General features: G+C 42.1%; 1 protein-coding gene across 1 annotated transcript in view; it reads left to right on the forward strand.

Annotated features, from left to right (window-relative positions):
• The first annotated feature begins 5,048 nt into the window (after window positions 1-5,048).
• The window catches only part of Dapl1 (death associated protein like 1), a 20,231-nt gene continuing 6,677 nt past the window's right edge, over window positions 5,049-18,602 (forward strand). The window contains exons 1-3 of the mRNA XM_031370328.1: window positions 5,049-5,345; window positions 14,551-14,638; window positions 16,611-16,671. Coding sequence (XP_031226188.1) covers window positions 5,288-5,345; window positions 14,551-14,638; window positions 16,611-16,671 — 207 coding nt within the window. The 5' untranslated portion in view covers window positions 5,049-5,287. The remainder of the gene's footprint in view (window positions 5,346-14,550; window positions 14,639-16,610; window positions 16,672-18,602) is intronic.

An 18,602-nucleotide genomic window follows, 5' to 3' on the forward strand; every position in this document is an offset into this window, starting at 1 on the left:
ACTCACTCTGTAGACCAGGCTGGCCTCGAAGTCAGAAATCTGCCTGCCTCTGCCTCCTAAGTGCTGGGATTAAAGGCGTGTGCCACCACTACCTGGCAGACTCTGAGACTTTCTGACGATGGGAGAAGCATGCATCCCTTTGACATGTCAATATTACCATCTGCTACTCAATGTGAACTGTTCCTAGGTGGTCTTGTCTGGGTGTTTTATACAGATGTCTCAGTATTACTTCTCAGATTCTTGATGGATGTTTCAAATTCCTTCACGATGATGAAGGCTGGATGAAGAAAACACTAATTCCAAGCTTCTAAATCATTTCTCTGCCATCTTGCTTTATTTCTCCCTGTCTATACAATGGGAAGAAGTCATTTCATCTTACGGGATGTGGAAAGCATAAGATGACTGCAGAAATCAACATTTTCTGCAGAAGAAACAAGCAATTAGTATCTTCTAATTGAAGTTATCTGTTGGCCCTAAGGCCTCAAGAAAAGAAAAATATATACTCTTCATTGTTTACCTTAAAAGATTGGCTAACTTTACAACTGTGTTCACATGCCTTTCCTGTACAGAGTTGAGACTTGCTTTATGGTGGGGGAAATCCCTTGTATGCAAAGTTTCTGATGGTGTGGTGACTGAGAGGGAAGATCAGTATACACACATCCACATTAACAGAGGCTTTTTGATTCAGGTCCAGTGAATGGAGAACATGATAACTTGTTTATTTTGTTTAAGAGTACTAGGAATTCAATTGGATGTGTGGCTTGTGCCTTACAATTCCAGTACCTGGGAGACTGAGGCAGGGGGATTGCCACATATTTGATGCTACCCTAGGCTCTATAATGAGTTCCATGCTAGCGTGAACTACAGAGTAAGGTTCTGTCTCCTGTCTCAAACAAAAAAGTGTGTGTGTATGGCCAGGTGGGTTCGGGGGAAGGGGTGTCAGGCTGAGGAAATGGCTCAGTCAGTAAAGTCCATTCCATGTAAGTTCGAATACCTGAATATTATCTCCAGCACTCACACAAAAAGCTGGACTTGGCAGCATGGTCTGTAACCACACGCTTGGTGTGGGTGGTAGTAGGGAAGAATCCCTCAAGCTCATTGGCTAACCAACTTATCAGTTAATGAGCTCCAGGTTCAGTGAGACACCCTTTCCCAAAAACTAGGGTGTCAGGAGTATAGGGTGTAGATATGATCAGGATACATTATAAACATGCACAGAATTGTCAGAGAATAGATATTTTTAATTTAAAAAAAATAAAATAAATAATGTGAAGAGTAACAGAGGAAGACACCCTGCACCAACCTCTGGCTTCCACACCTAGCCACAGGGGCACACTCACACATACACACACCCGCACATGCACACATACCTGCACATGCATGCATGCACACATGTACACATACACACACTGGCCATACATATATACCAATTAATAAACAAAAAGAACATTAGGGAGTCAAAGTATATCTGGGGTCTCACAAGGGGCCCAGTGGGCAAAAGTGTTTACTTTCAAGTATTTTTGAGAATCTGAGTTCATTCCCTAGGGCCCACATGGTAGAAGGAGAGAACTGATCCCCATAGGTTGTCCTCTGATCTCCACACATACACTGTGCCATGTACACACACACACACACACGTACACACATGCATGTTCGCACACACACACATGTAAATAAGTATTAAATAAATAAATATTGCAGTCAACTTACATTTTCATTCTTTTTTTTTTTTTTTGAACAATATCTAGAAGGAAGGGAAATCCCAATGTTTAGGAGAAGGCGGGAGACATGTAAACACACATGGGTGTCAGGAGCCCAAGCATTTTACTAACAGGACCTATAGGAGGTTTCCCTCTAAGCTACCCCAGCACCGGAGTCCCCACCCTTGTGGTCATAATGTTACCTGCCTATGACTTCTGACACAGATTATTCGTACTTTCAGAGTGTGGCATGAGATATACCATGTAATTAACACTAGGGAGAAGGAGCATAATACAAAAGTGAGATGCACACGGCAGAAATACACGGCCTGAGAAGTGTAGCAACATCACCGCACACACAAATTAGAGAAGAAAGTGCTTGCCTGAAAGTGAAGCCTGACTAATGTCATTAACGTCATCCTGGCCTTTCATTTAAACGTCGAAAGGCTGTCTGAAAACCTCAGTGCTGTGAGAGAATGCATTTTACTAGGCTTTTACCATTACTAAGCACATTTCCCAAGGCCTCGGTCCTACAAGGACTACTCCTCCACCGGAGTCACCCACACCAATGCCTCCTTTTAAAAGAGGTTTATAAGCCTACTCAGGGGTAATGACATGTTGCTCTTCTCCACAGAGGCTTTCATCCTTACAGACGTTCTAGCAGCATTTTCCCAAAGCAGATAATGCTGACTCCACTTAGCTCACGAACCACAACACAGACCGGGGCTTCTGGTGACACTGGAAGCTCACTGTATACCAAGGTGCTCAGAATGGATGCCTGACTCCTGCCACAGGAGTGGAGATGGGCAAGGGAGTGGGAAGAGACCACCCAGAAGCCGAAGCACAGATGGCCCGGTTTTCTCCCCCCCCGCCCCCATCGCTTCCCACAGTTAAACAGGTGGTTTGTCTCTTCACGGGTTACGACTCTCTTTTATAGATCACTTTCATAGTCCTGTTATAAACTTTTAGTTTATTTTCTTTTTAGGAGTCAAGGATAAAGCTAATGGTCATCCCACCCCTTACAGGCTGAGAAGCCCTTCACTGGGATGCTCAGCACCAAAGGGTCTAGTTTGTGCTTTTTCAAATCTTGGAATCCACACATGAGATCTCTTTGGGGATGGATCCCAAGTCGAAACATGAAATTCATTGTGTGTCACATATACTTGTAAGCAGAGTCAAATCTATACACAATGTTCCAATAATTTTATGCCCATGAATAAACACGTGTGTGAGCCCCTGCACACACAGTTAATAGAAATAAATTAAAAAATAATTTTCTAAAAAAAAAATCATCAGGTAATAGACTACTTATAAACAATCTTTCAACATTTTTATAGTACATGTTCATCAACTTATTTAATAAGCAGATACTCATATTGTTTATTGAGATGTATGTCACATATAGTAATATCCATCATTTTTATAGAAGGTGTATATGGCCTGTGATTCATGCAACCACGCCAATAATCAAGATACAGCATAGCTCCACCACCACCTCTAAGTCCCCTCCTGCTCCTTTGTAGTTGAACCTCTCTCATTTCCTCTGTTGCTGTTCGATTACTGTTCGTGTCATTTGAACCCCTTCCCTTCTCTTCTCTCCCATGCTGGGGATTGAACAGGCCTCCTCTAGGCTATCTAAGAGCTCTGACGCTGAGAACTTTTGTCATTAATTTTTTTTTTATTTAAGTGGACACCTCCAGTGTCCAAGGAGACCTGAGGAGGGTACCAAATCCCTTCAAGCTAGAGTTACAGGAGACACCTGCTGTGGATGCTGGGAACTGAACTCCAGTCCTCTTCAAGAGCAGCATTCTTTGTGGTTTGTTTGTTTGATTGATTGCTTAATTGATTGATTGATTGATTGATTAAGAGCATTGTTCTTAAGAGCTGAGCCATTTTTCCAGTCCTTTGACTTTTATTTTGAGTCAGGGTCCTGTTAAATTTCTCAGGTCAGCCTCCCCATGCTTACTAGTCTCTTTGTCTCTGCCTCCTCAGAATTAGGATGAAAGGCACATGCCATCACATCTAGTTTGTGTTATGTATGAAATTATACAGCAAGCAACCTGATCTATGTTTTGGTTTCTTTTCCAGCCCAACATATTTCATTTTGCATAGTGTTTCGGGGGGGGGGGGTTCCTCTGTGCTGCACTTCCTGTTCCTGAGTTGTATGTAGTCTATTGTGCACACATAGCACGCAGTTTGTCCACTCTGCAGTTAATGGGCTCTGGGGTTGTCTCTAACTTCTGTCACTCTTGAAGAGAAGAAGTACTATAGACATCTCTACAAAGGGTTCTACATATATAAAAGTTTTTATTTCTCTTAGGAGATTTCCCAGCAATTTGATTATTGGTTGTACAATACGTGCTAAGTATGTTGAATTGACTTTAACATTTTACTTTTTTTTTGTATTCTCATAACTATGTGTAAGAGCTCCTATTGCTCTAACATCGTCACTGACATTTTGACTTTTTGTTTGTTTGGTTTGTTTTGTTTGCTTTTGAGACAGTTTCTCTCTACATAGCCCTGGAATTAACGGTATAGACCAGGTTGGCCTCGAACTCACAGAGATCCACCTGCCTCTGCCTCCCAAGTGCTAGGATTAAAAGCATGCGCTACCACACCTGGCTGAAGGGCAGTCTTTGATGGGAGAGCAGTTTGTCCAAGTACTGTCTGCTAATTGTTGGCCCTAGAGATACAAAAATAAGCTTTAGTTCGCACATTTACATCTATTGGTTTCCAGACTACCATTTCACTATATTACCACTGATATTTCTGCATCACTAAATATTATTTGAAACATGATTTGGAATATGCAGCACACGGCATTCTCTTGGCCACATCTTAGTTTAGCTAAGCTTCTGTTGGCTATTTACATTAGATGTGGTTACATATACCTAGGATTCTAACTCTGAGGAGGCAGAGACAAAAAGACTTAAGTTTGGGCCTGGCCTGAGAAATTAAACAGGACCCTGTCTCAAAATAAAAGTCAAAAGGACTGGAAAGATGGCTGGGCTCTTAAGTGCCCTGTTTTAAAACAAACAAGCAATATGAGAAAGGAAAGAAATGCATAGTTAATACACTTGCACAGAAGTCTCTGTCCACACTGCAATTCTTTTCTTAGCATGAGTGCTCAACACTGGAACCCTTAAAAAAAAAGCAAGGTACTCGCTTGTATTGTCTTTTAGAAAGACCACAGATGTCTGAAAGCAAAGACCCTGTCTTGTCCATTGTGACATGCCTGGACGTGACAAGGACCTCACACTGATACACAGCTCTTACCGGAGAGAATCCTTGATGTTAAAAAGAATTCATCCAGACTGGATTTTCTCTACATTCTCCTCAGACCTCCCTCTCTCCTGTAAACATCTACCTGGCTTTCCCAGACTAAAGAAAGAGAAGGCTTGTCCAGACTGAGGAAAGAGAAGGCTTGCCAAGGAGACTCAGGTCCCAGGGAAGCTTACCGATGAGGCCAGTTGTTGCTCAGCAATGCCCTCAAGGGGCCCCGCCCCCTGCAGCTATAAAGCCTTAGTGAGGTGAGATGAGCCAGTTAGAACTGGCACTCAGCCTCAGAGCACTGGCACACAGGCACCATGGCAAATGAAGTACAAGTTCTGCCTTCCCCGCTGAAAGGGCGGCATGCTCCAGCAGGTAGGTCCCCCCACCTGACCTCGCTCCCACAGCAAAAGGCTACGGCGATCGATCAGTCGATCGATCGATCGCATCCATCCTCCTAGAAGTAGCTCAACAGAGCCGAGATTGACCACCCACCACTTGTTGCTTTAACTTCCAGCAGCCTAAGCTCTTCCATGGTAGTTGACATACCCTCACCTGGGTGTTAGCACCTTGGGGAACCCTACCTTTCATACTTGGTTTCTCTGAGATGCCTGTGGTGAGCTGACCTCATACTGACTTCCATGCAGAGAACACTCCCCCCTTTTTGCTTCCCCCATTTCTTTGGGCTTGGGCAATGCTCTCAACACAGAAACTGAGAAGCATTTTTAATAAGCACCCAAGCTCTGCAGAGGCTGTAACAACTAGAGTCTTCCTTCTTTTAAATCCATGCTATTGACGTCAATTCTGTGGACTCTAGAAAGTGGTTCTCCAGTAACTAAGCGTATGTTTACATAGCTTAGCTAGCATGAACAGGCCTACTTTTAGTCAGTTTTACATCCTTTCAATTGCTTATCCTTTTCCCCTGGCATCTCAAAAGCCTGGCTGCTTTGTGCTTGCCTGTCTCCATTTACAAATCCAGTTATTTGTATGATTCTTTGTCACGTCTGAGAGGAGGCAGAGGGCTCTTAGCTGCTGGCAGGTAGGACAGGCACAGGCTTTGCAAAGGGTGAGGATCTGATACAGACCCAGCGCTTTCCAGAAGGCAGCCCAGTAGAATTTGGAGTCTTCTGGACTTATTCTAGACACCATGGCCAGTCTCCTTGGTCAGTTTATCGACATTCCACACTTGTAGTTGAATTTAGCAGTTTGTAATGTTAAAATGTTAAAGGTGTTGATGCAAACGAATAGGGGAGCAGATGGGAAAGTTGTTAGAAGAGGGACTCATATTGCATGGGTAAAAAGAAATGCACCACTCTCTTCCTGCTGTCTCTACTCCAGTCCTTCAGGGGGGTAAAAAAAGATCTACCTAAGAATCTGACTTGCCACAGTACATTCTTGCACAAAGTTAACTTAAATGAAAGTTTGAATGATACCACGGGGGAACTTCCCATCCCCATCACTAATGATTGCTAATTACTCTGTGTACATAGCACACCATGACTCCATCAAGTATGTCACACTGCCTCTGGCATGACAATGAATTATTATGAACTGTGACACTGTAGATAAGGGCTTTGGGATAATTGGGATGGAGATGAAGGCAGGCTTGCTCTCCCACTGAGCACAAGAGAACAAAGAAGTTTTATCCTTCAGCTGGTCTCTCCCCCGACCCCACCCCCTTTCTTTATTTAAAGTCTGAACCAGTTTGCAATGATGCAAAGTTTTATTTATGGAACAGAACTAATAAGGTGCCAAAAATTCTATTAAATCTTCACCTGACGTTTAGAAGCAAAATACAGATGTCTGACAGCAGGGGGCTAATCTCATATGGGGGGATGGGAAGGCGTGGCAGTCAGAACCGGACAAGGTCGGGTTTGCACTTCACTTCTAATCTATATCTCTCTCTGAGCCTCAGTTTTCTTACCTCTGGAAGGGGATTTAAAAAAAAAATAACATCAATCTGGTAAGGCTATTGTGAGGATGAAATTTAATATAAAGTTAATATAAAGTACCTGGCACTTGAACGATGATCCCTTTGAAACGCAGGCCTCAGAAAGCCCACTGGAGTCGGCAGAATGATCCTTTTGGACTCAGATGTGGGAGCCTCACAGGCACCTGCTGCAGTGGTCCAGACAGAAAACAGTCACAGGGGGGAAGACATTAGTGCTCGCAGCGTAGTTATGAAGGAAACCACTCAGAAGTCAGCCAGCTGGAAGCTTCCCACCTATGCATGTGAGGGGGGGCACTTCCTTTATGTGTATTAATGTAATATATCACACCACTATTAGCCTTGATTTTACATCTATGCCCTGAAACAAGACAATGTTAATCACAAAGTAGCCTGGATTTCCTGCTTTTTTGATTTACCTTTCTCTTAGGATTTTTTTTTTTGTTCTGGAAAGGGTTGGTTTTCCCAGACAGGGTTTCTCTGTGTAGTCTTGGCTGTCCTGGAACTCACTCTGTAGACTAGGCAGGCCTTGAACTCAAAGATCCACTTACCTCTGTATCCCCAGTGCTAGGATTAAAGGTGTATACCACCAGCACCAGGCTTCTCTTAGTTTTATAAGAACTAAACATTACATGAACAGCAATACCAAGTTTGTACGTAGAAGGTGGTCCAGGGGAGCTAGATGCATGATGAACAGAAAGATTAGCAGTCTCTCCAGAGTTCATCTCCAGTCTTGCCCTTTTTGAATTGATTTTATCCCAAAGAATGAGAGCTGTACAGAGATTCAGCTGTGAACCGCAAGAGGCATTTTCTGACTCATGTGGGAAAGAGGAAAGTTTATGGGGCAGGCGTATCATGAAGAACCCCATAGGTGACCATAACTGCCTACAGACCTGTGCCACTTAAAACAAAATGGAGGGCACGGAGGATGGGGTCCAGCAGTGAGGGGGAGAGAGACAAGTAAGAAACACAACATAACAACATGTACTCATAAAAAGGCTATAATACATAAAAGATATTCCATTAAAATAAAAAAATAAGCCATGGCATAGTGGTGCATGCCTTTAATCTCAACACTCAGGGGGGCAGACCCAGGTAGATTTCTGTGCTTTCAAGAACAGCCTGGTCTACAAAGAGAATTCCAGGCCAGCTGGGACTAGATAGTGAGATCCTTCCCCCCCCCCCCAGAAAATAATTTTAAGAATACATGAAAACTAAACAGAAGGAAGTCTTGATTCTTGTCAGTCTGACTCATTCAGAGTAGGGAGGACGGATTCGGGGGAGGGGGTTAGAAAAGAAGTGTGTGAGATCCACTGCCCAAAATATGGTGAGAAGAGCCTGGTGACTGCATGGGTAGCTGCCATTCACTCAGTCAACCTTGCGCTGCACAGCACAGAAACTTCTAGATATGGCAGCAGCCCTCCAGGTAAACAGTGTTCTACAGAGAAGCACCACAAAGGAGCAAACTAAAACTCAGAGACGCCAAGAGACTGCACTAAAGCTACACAGCCCTGAGACTGGAAAATAAAACTGGCTTTGTGACAAAACTTTCCTGCTCTAAAAATCCTTTTTTATTGAGAATTTTTCAGGGCTCTTGACTGACAACCAAAAACTCTCTGACAAGTCAACTTGGAATGCACCCTGAGCATTTTATAAGCATTTGCCCTTTAATAAGATCTTCAAATAAGTTTTCAGTCATAAAGCAGAATGTACACAAACTTCGTGTTTTCTTGCTTTCTTATATCCTCACTCCACAGTCGAGGGACAGAAAGGACTACTTTTTCTTACAGACTGGTTTTTGTCTTGACTACTCTCTACCAAATACTGAAAAAAAAAAAAAAAAAACCTTAACAGGAAGTTATGTAGAATCTGAAACTACAAGATCTATCTTTGAAAAATTACAAACCACAAAATCTACCACAAGAGCTCTCAGCTTTACCTCAGAGGCAGGAAGGGAAAGTTTCAATCCTCCTGCACCAACTTAGGATTCCTAATGAAACAACCCAAAAGAACATCTTTTTATACTTCTGTAGATTCTAATTCATTCTTCTCACCAAAAGTCCTGAAAATCTTACTGTATTTGTGTTCAAATTTGTACATGTGGTCCTTAAAGATAGTAAACCTATTCATAATTTACTTCATTGAATTGCAGTTGGTTTTATACAAAGATTTTAAAGGAAATATATTCTGAATATGAAGCTGGAGTTGGGGGGTGCGTGTAAGCTTAAAAGCATTGATTTAGACACAGGGATTCCTTGGACAAGTCCTTCCATGGTATCAACAAAATGGGCCAGGGTGTGATTTTCGTGGACTACGGTGGTGATTTATCTAGATCCTGGGAGACCAGTGAGACCAGTGTTCCCAGCAGAGCTTTGAAAATGACCTTCCCACAAACTGGTTTCAACTGGTTCATTCACCACAAGTGAGTGAGAACATCACTCTATAAATCAATACATCCACCCACCGAATGGGGATAGCGTCTGTGTCTTGCCACAGATCAAATTGTCTTCCCTAGATGTTCCTGTTTTATTCTTTAGAATGAAGAGCTGCAGTGTGGGTTTCTAGAATACCCTTTGCTGTTTGTTTCTCTGTTGAGTGGTTATGTTCTTTCCAAAATAAGCCAATGATGGATATTCTTTTCACAGTAGATTAGAAGGTTTAGGATCATAGTAAGAATCTCACTGATTATGACTTGTTCACTCCATTTCTCCTAAATTCCCCAGAATTCTCCTAGGATGCTCATGAAAGAACAACCTCCTTAATACGCCAAGAGGCACTGACTGTTGTACCACCAATGTACTACACATTGAATAACACAAACTATTCGGAAATCTTTTTTATTTGATATTCACTCTGCCCTCTCCTTCTGGAGCAACCTAAAATAAATCGAAATAAGCCAGGTTGTGGTGGGGTACACCTTTGGTCCCAGCACTAGGGAGGTAGTCAGATCTCTGAGTTTGAAGCCAGCCTGATTTTACAGAGTGAGTTCCAGGATAGCCAGAGCTACACAGAGATACCCTATCTCTAAAAGCCAAAAATCAATCAATCAATCTAAATAATAACTACTAATTATCAAGTGCCTACCATAAATGAAAGGTTTATGTATCTTATTAGAAGTATTCCCATTTTAAAAAATTTACATGTATTTATATGTATGGGTAGCATGTGTGGAAGTCAGAAGATAATCTGCAAGAGTCAGTTCTCTCCTTCTACCATGTGGGTCCTGAGGATCAAGCTCTCAGGTTAGGTGGCAAGCACCTTACCCACTGAGTCATTTGGCCAGTCTGGCTTACGTATCTTTATTCTTAAGAATACCTCTGAACAATGGGATTTATTCCTTTTTGAGGATTGTGGGAACCCTGGCAGAAAGAAAACTAGATACTTAGCTCACAGTCATTGTATTCATCTCATGTATAATGAGATACCTCCCTCAGGCAGGCTAACTCTATAAATCAAATGGGCTTGTTTAGCTCTGAGTTCTGAAGATTGAGTCTCTGGTGAAGACTCTGTTGGTAAAAGAGCTAGACGCATCCAGCACAAGGCAGGAGGAAGATAAACTGGGTCCCTATATCCCTTCCAAGGGCCACTCCCAACTGACCTTAGGGTCTCCCAAGAGGCCATACCTCTTAATACATCCCACTCCCATTATAGACACACTGAGGACCAGCTTCTCTGATCATCAGCCCTTTGAGGATAACTCAAACCATAGGCAAATCACAGCAGCCTCCTAGCTTCAGGAGCGTGGAGATGCCTTACTTTGTCCAGTATTTCCTAAGGATCACCCCAATATGACACATGACCCTTCAGAAGTTTGCTGATGGTACTCACAGCCCCCCTCCAGTGGCCTGACTGATTCCACAGCTCCTCCTGTGACTGAAACCTCTTCCCCCTCTCTTAGCACCCTCCTTTGGAGTCTCTATGAGTTCTTCCAAATGAAGTCAACATTGCCAAAGCAATGATCTAATTAATGAAACACATTAGGGAAAAAACTCATATGAACATATCTATAAATGTGAAGATGCATTTGCTGAAATTCAGTATTTCTTCAAATAATAGAATGACATAGAATGAGAATAGTCCCTAAATGTGATGAAAATTTATAATATGTATGTATGTATGTAAACAGATAAATGTGTAGGAAGAGATGGACACCCAAAGAATATATTACATTTAATAAAAAAACATAAGCTTTTAAAAATAAGGAAGGCAAAGATGTTCACAATCACCACCATTGAACATTTTTCTAAAGGAGATCTATGACTCTCTGTAAATTACATGTATTTTTTTTCCACCTGGAAAATCTAAGTAAACCTATAGAAAGCCAAAATAAGCAATAATATAATTCACTATATCTCAAATGTAAAATCAATTAAAATAAACTTACTGGTATTCAATTAATTTTTTCAGCTTTAAGTTCTTAGTTTGGGCATGAAGAAGAGACCTGACTTACAGAAGTATTTATGAAGTGTGAGCATCAGCGAAAATGTGTAGGATTGACCTGAAAAAATTCCCAAGGGACTCAGAAGAGGCAAACAATAGAAAGTCACAGGTACCCTCAAACAGAAACACCAGGGGGACAATAGAAAGTCACAGGTATCCTAAACACAAAAACACCAGGGGACAATGACATGAATCTCCCCTTTTAAAACTATCCATAAGTTTATCCAGGTGTGGTGATGCACATCATACGTGTGTGTGTGTGTGTGTGTGTGTGTGTGTGTGTGTGTGTATGTCATATACACACACACATATATATGACATATACATGTGTGTGCATGTGTGTGTGTCTAAGAACTCAGTATGAAGTAAAAGTGCATTTCAAATTGATATTTCAAAGTGCATTTCTCAATAGAGAAAAGATTAATTTTCAAATTTAGATCATCTCAAAAAAACTTCCATCAAGTCAGGTGCGGTGGTGCTCGGCAGTAACTGCGGCACACAGAAGGCAAGGCTAGAGGATTGGCAGTGGGAGGCCAGCTTGGGCTACACAGGGAGCCCTGGGTTCATAACATAATCTGGTCTCAACAGCCTCAAAACAAAACAAGACAGACCTGCCTCCTCCATATGGATTTTACCAATATATCATTGAAGGACCAAGCACATAAGTATAAAACCAGAGTCTGACTTTACAGGATGAAACCACTGAACTTCTACAAGACAGCAGAGAATGTCTGTAAAATACCACATCCTCACAAACCTGTAGGAGATTGACAAGTCCTCGTAAGGTTTACAATGGGGAGACATTATCAATAAGTAAAAGATAAAAGCAGTAAATGGCACAATTAACTATTTTATATTTGTAATGCATTTCACACGCAGCTCTTAAAATTCAGTAAGGAAAAGAGGACAAGAAGACTCCAACAGGGAAGTAATCCAACAGAGGTTTCAGAGAACTGGACAAAAATCCAAGAACAGCTCATAGAAAAGTAAATACAAATACCTTTTAAAAGAAGCTTAAGCTGTAAAAACAAAAAGGAAATGCAAATTAAAGCAATGAGTTACTGTAACCTGGAGTTTTAAGACAAAAGCTTTGGCTCTGGCAGCCCCAAGTAGCTAAGTTTGGCCATTTTCCCCAACATGTCATTTAAAGCCATAAGTGGCGATCAAAAGCAGAGAGGAAATTTGATCTATGTGTATTAGGAAGAGGGACAGGCAAAGGGATACATGATCTCCAACTTCATCTTCCAAGTCCTGACTTGAAACTGAAGCTTAAGATTTAATTTTTTTGTATTAATGGATGTTTGTGTTAGATTCCCCAGGAGCTGGCATTACAGGTGACTGTGAGCTGTCATGGGTGCTGGGAACCAAGCCAATTCTCAGAAGAAGGAGCAAGCACTTGTAACTGCTGATCCATTAGGTTTAAATACAAGAAGAATCGGGGAGGGTAATGTGGGGTCATCTTCTCTCCCAGACCAGCCCATTCTGCTTCCCCCCTCTTCTCTAGCACCTAAGGAGTAGAAATCAGCAGGTGACCCAGATGAAACCAATAGTGGGGAATGAAGGCAGGGGGTTGGGCCTCCATCTGCTTCCAGATGCTTACAGGATCCAAATCAGCTTCTCCATGCCTATTTTAGTTCTAAGGTTTAGCTTACTGGTTGATAAGATGAAACATTTTCTAGCTCATTGTCTGGAGAAACAATTGTTGCCACAGTAGCTGAGGAGACTGTAAACCAGTGTGACCTCTGTGGAGGGCCAATTCAACAAGATTCAACAACATTCCAAATGCACCTAGCAAAGTCACTTCTAGAAATACATCCCACAGGTATATAAACGTGTGCTGGTACAGTTATGTATAAGAAGGATACTCATGGAAACTTTGTTTATGAACATAATGAATTGGAAACACATGAGATGCTTAGCATTAGCAAAGTGGCTAAGTAAACACGGGTTTTCATAATGGAATTGCAAAAGACAGTAAGAAGAAAGATGCAGATAAAAATACAGAAATGTTGAATGTTCTATAAAATGTATGGTTGGTGTGGAGGGGAGCAGGGGGTGAATAAGCCAAACACAGAACAGTTAGTATCTTATGCTGCCATTTAAAACAAATAATGTATAAACTATCTGTGGGTAGAGACCAGGAACTGGGAACTAGAGGTGGTGGGTGGGAAGGGTTTCACCAATCTTTTCATGTTTCTTGACTGCACTCCTTCTGCATGTATGTCGGATCAAAGGAGTTAAGTATTAAAATTTATTAAGAATAGTGATACAGTCAGCACACAAAAGCTCTGAGAAGTAGGTTTTCTTTACTTTTTACCTTATTGAAATTAGTTTTAGCAAATCGTCCAAAGAGAATTAGCAGGTTCAAGCAAATCAGTGTCAGCAGGAGCCACTTCTCCTTCGAGCTTGTCAGATGTGAGATGTGGGATTTTTCTGGGAAAAGAGGAAGGAATTTGTTTTGACTTGCAGTCTGAAACAGGCTGTTCCTTTTTCAACTTTGATTTCGGCTGACACTGTTAAACACTGAAATTGCTTTTAGGTCATCTGTAGCCTAATTAACACTAATTGAACTCTTGAATGGCGTGACTATTAATACAGTTTAATTACTCACTAAGATGGCTGAGAGCTCTGTCAGCACGGAGGTTTGGGGTCTGAGAGGAAGGTGGCCAGCCTCCGGAATTCAAAGCCCCTTGTTTGAATTAAACGTCTGTCAGCACCCTGAATTTTGGCTCATCTCTTAGAATCTGGCTTTTGAAAGCTTCCGTTGAAAAAACAAAAATGCAAGCCATGCGAAAGCTTTAATCTTGTGGGAAAACAAAGGGTCACATTGTAATTATGGGTTGCTATCTTGAAGAATGTAATTGGTTTGATAACAAGAGAAAAAAAATTTCCACTAAATGCCTAAGGGAGTATGTTGCTATTCCTCCTAAATTCAGGTATGACCTTCTGCTTTCAACCTTGATTCTACCTCTCCGAGTGTAAAAAAGTAAACCCCAGACCTTCCTCCCTACCCTGGCTTCCTTAGTTTTTTGTTTTGTTTTGTTTTGGTTTTTGGTTTTTTTTTTTAATTCTGTTATTTAGATAAACGTTTTTTTCTATGTAAATTCGTAAACTTGGATGTGAGTCCTGTCTAAGAGACAAAGCTGTTCTAATGTGCATGCTGGTGTTTTTTGTTTGTTTGTTTGTTTCCAGTGAAAGCTGGAAGGATGCGAATTTCCAAAAAACAAGAGATGGGCATTTTGGAAAGACACACAAAAAAGACAGGATTGGAGAAAACAAGGTAGGGATTGCTTAGAGTTCTGCTTCCAGAATTAATCAGGAACAAACCAAGGTTCCAGGAATTCCAGGGGAGGCAGCCAGGCTTGGGTAGAGGTGAACAGTGTTCTGGGCTACCAACAGGAGTGTTCCCTGGGTTCCCATCATACCCTACCCACTCTCCTCTCTGTGGCCACACAGATGTCTCCTTCCTTCTAAATGGTACTAAATGCACCTGACCACGTCTCACCACTCACTTAAGAAACTAGTAGCCACCATGTTCCGGTTAGTTCTATGTCAACTTGACACAGACTAGAGTAACTTGGGAAACTCAATAAGGAAAATGCTCCCACCCCATAGGCCTGTGGGCAAGCCTATGGAACATATTCTCAATTGATCATTGATACAGGATGGCCCAGCTCACTGTAGGCAGTGCCACCCCTACACTGGTGGTTCTGGGTTCTATGAGAAAGAAGGCTGAGCAAGCCATGAGGAGCAAGCCAGCAAGCAGCTCTCCTCCATGGCCTCTGTATCAGTTCCTGCCTCCAGGTTCCTACCCTGCCTGAGTTCCTGTCCTGACTTCCCTTAGTGATGGGCTCTTCCTTGGATGTATAAGATGAAATAAACCCTTTCCTCCCCAAGTTGCTTAGGGTCATAGTGTTTCTCAGAGCAACTGAAACCCTACCTAAGGCGAACCTGAAAGCAAACCAGTACTGGAGCTGTTGTCTCCCCGCTTCTTCTACCAAGACTTTGAGATTATAAAGTTAGAGGCATGAGTTGGTGTATCCCATACACAGATAGTCCAACCACCCAGAGACTTGCTTAAGGAAAATGAGTGCATTTGGAAAAGAAATAGACATATTGGCCTGATTCCTCCAAGCGGCCCAATGAGGAATGCTTCAGAGATTGGTTTCCATGGAACACTAGTGAGTTGTTCAAAAGGAGTTGATAAAAGGATGTTCAGACACCTGCTTTAGTCTCACAGGGAGAATGTAGAGGGAAACAGACTGTAATTGCTTTGTTCCTTTCACCTTTTATACTGGACTTTTGCATGTGTATGTGTGTGCGCGCGTGCGTGTGTAGTGTTCATGTACAGGCATGTTCACACATGTAGAAGCCTAAAGTTGACCTCAGGTATCTTTCTCAGAACTTCTCCACTTTATTGAGCTCACTTCTTTGGCTAATCTAAAAAGCCAGTTTTTAGAAAAACTAAAAAGCCCCCAGGCTACACTCTGGACTGGGGCCCAACTGAAACCTCCTACAACACCGCATAGCCAGAGAGAAAGAAGGTAGACACAGAGAATATACGATATCGGTGGCTTACTGGTGAAAGCCAAGGACAGAACTCATCCATGCGGCTTGGTTTCAGGGAACTACTTTTCCCCAAAGGTCACTGAATTGACAAGTGTTTTCAGTTTATGGAACCATAAACTACATGCCTATAGTATGTATGCAATACTTCAATGAAAAGATAAAAATCAATTGTAATAAGAGCTTGCTTTATAAAGCTTGGTGTGGCTCATTGTTGGTACATGGAGGCAGAACATTTGTTCTCTAGGTGTTGCTGAGCATAGTAAAACCCTACACAAATCATTTAGTCTCTCCAGTAGATTTTTTTCAAAAAAAAAAAAACATAAAACATGTTTTATATATTATATATATAAAATGTATTACATATGTATGTATACATATACATATGTATTTGTATATATGTGTGTGTGTGTGTGTGTGTGTAAAATTTGCCTTTTGTTTATAACAGGCTTTTTCATTAGCCTGGGCCTCACCAAATAGACTAGGCTACCTGGCCAGTCAGCCTCTTTCTCTGCCTCCCCAGTGCTGGGATAACAGATACACACCTCCAAATCTGGTTTTATTTATTTATTTACTTACTCACTTATTTTCTATAGACCAAACTCGATCCTTAAGTTTGCAAGCACTTACTGACTGAATCATCTCTTTAGCCAAAAAGTATTTAAAGTTTCTTCTCATCTTCACAGTACCATCACAAATGTCGCCAAGATACAGATGTTGGATGCTCTGACAGACACACTGGACAAGGTGAGCCGTGTACAAGGTGATAACAGTTGGTACTCCAGCTCTGTACCCGTGTACGAGGTGATAACAGTTGGTACTCCAGCTCTGTACTTACCCAGTGGCTCATGGGAGCCTGTAGATGGCCACTGAGACTTTTTTCCAGCCCATGAGTTTGATGTCCTTGGGGGTCGGGGGGAATTGATTTGTGCTTAGTTAGAGAAACATAAACTAGTTAAAATGAGAAGAACCGTTTCTCCAGAATCCTTAAAGTGCCTCTAAATAAATCATTTCAAAACCAGGGAAGGGATGAAGGGAAAGCCACGATGCTGAGTGTGCAGAACTTCCTTTGCCCTCCCAAGTATTCGCCAGGGAGACTGGCATGTTTTTACAAAAGACAGCGTGTGTGTTGAGAATCCAGCCGTCTTTGGCCTTCCGCTGTACCTCTGCATCTCCATAGGAAATGCTTGATTTGCAGGGATGGTGGGTAACAGAGCTGAGTGATGGGGAGCTGGAAGCAGCCAGACACCAGCTGGGTTTACCAAATAAGGTACATTTATAAGGAAGCTTGGCTGCTACTATCTTTCCTTCTAGAGCTCAAATTTCTTCCAAGTAGCCCAGACAGCTCAGAAAGAGTCATACTGGACAGAGAGCAATTAGTGCTTTGGGATTCTGTGATGGCCACCTCCTCTCTGTGCCTTAAACTCTGTAGGTAAACTTTGTGCACCCTTATTCTATTTTCGGGTGACAAATACATTTATCCTAAAGGTATTAAAGAGGGCTGCTCTCTCTTCCACTCACCCATTAATTGAAGGAACAGGAGAGAGCTGCCTCTGTTTTAAGACTTAAAGTTGCAAGGGAGTTTCCACCTTCTCTCCCACACTTCAGCATTCGGTCTGGAAGTTTATTGCATGCCCAGGAGTTAGGCAAGGAAGAAAAGTGAGTATCCAATAGCCCATCACAGAGCAGGAACTTCCATATGCAGCATAAAGGGAAAGGAAGTGGAGAATGTGAAGCTAAATCATTTTTAGAGGACTAAATGGGCCAGAAGAAGAGCTGACAGTCTGTAGCTAAGTCTGCTCTCTGCTCTGGGGGTGGCTCAATTCTTATCTTCCTTCCTGAGATCTGCATCAGTTTCTTGGTTGATAGGCCTGGGAAAGAGGTTCACTGGAGCAGAGAAGCTGGCATTTGGGTAGGAAGAGAGGCTCCTGCCCGGGCGACCTGTGAGGCTTTCTCTTTGTGAGGAGTCAGTATGCTAAAGGGCTGTGCTTTGAAGTACTGTGTTACCAAAACCGGGATCTGGGATCTTCAGCTCAGCTCTAGAAATAGAGCAGAAACTGTGTGGCTGCCCTTGAGAAAAGATTCGTGTGTGTGTGTGTGTGTGTGTGTGTGTGTGTGTGTGTGTGTGTGTTGCATGCACACGTAGCCGTGTGTATGTCTGTGTGTGTGCCTGCCTGTCTGTCTGTCTGTCTGTGTGAGCATATGTGCATACACATAGAGAACATAAGAGGGTATCAGATCAGATTGTCTCTATCTCTTTCCACCTATTCCTTTTTGAGGCAGCTACCTTTTTGTCTTCCACTGCACTTGCACACACAGTGTACATGAGAGTAAAACTCAATGTGTAGGGCATAACAGTACAAGCCTTTATTCCTAGCACTTGGGAGATAGAGGCGAGTGGATCTCTGTGAGGTCAAGACCAGCCTGGTCTACATAGCACGTTCCAAAATGTTCAGAACTACATAAGTAGGCAAACCAAACCAACAAACAAACCCAAAATAGAGCTCCATACCTCTTTTGATGTTTTTCCCAGTATTAAAGTGGTTCCTCACACATACTGTGTGTTGCCATACTACCAGTTGCTCAGAAGAAATAGAGCAGCATAATTGAGGATTGTTTTTTTGGTTTTTTGTTTTGGTTTGTTTTTTGTTTTTTTTGGGGGGGGGGTTGTTTGGTTT

Source organism: Mastomys coucha, unplaced genomic scaffold (assembly GCF_008632895.1).
Source record: "Mastomys coucha isolate ucsf_1 unplaced genomic scaffold, UCSF_Mcou_1 pScaffold15, whole genome shotgun sequence".
Lineage (NCBI taxonomy): Eukaryota > Metazoa > Chordata > Mammalia > Rodentia > Muridae > Mastomys > Mastomys coucha.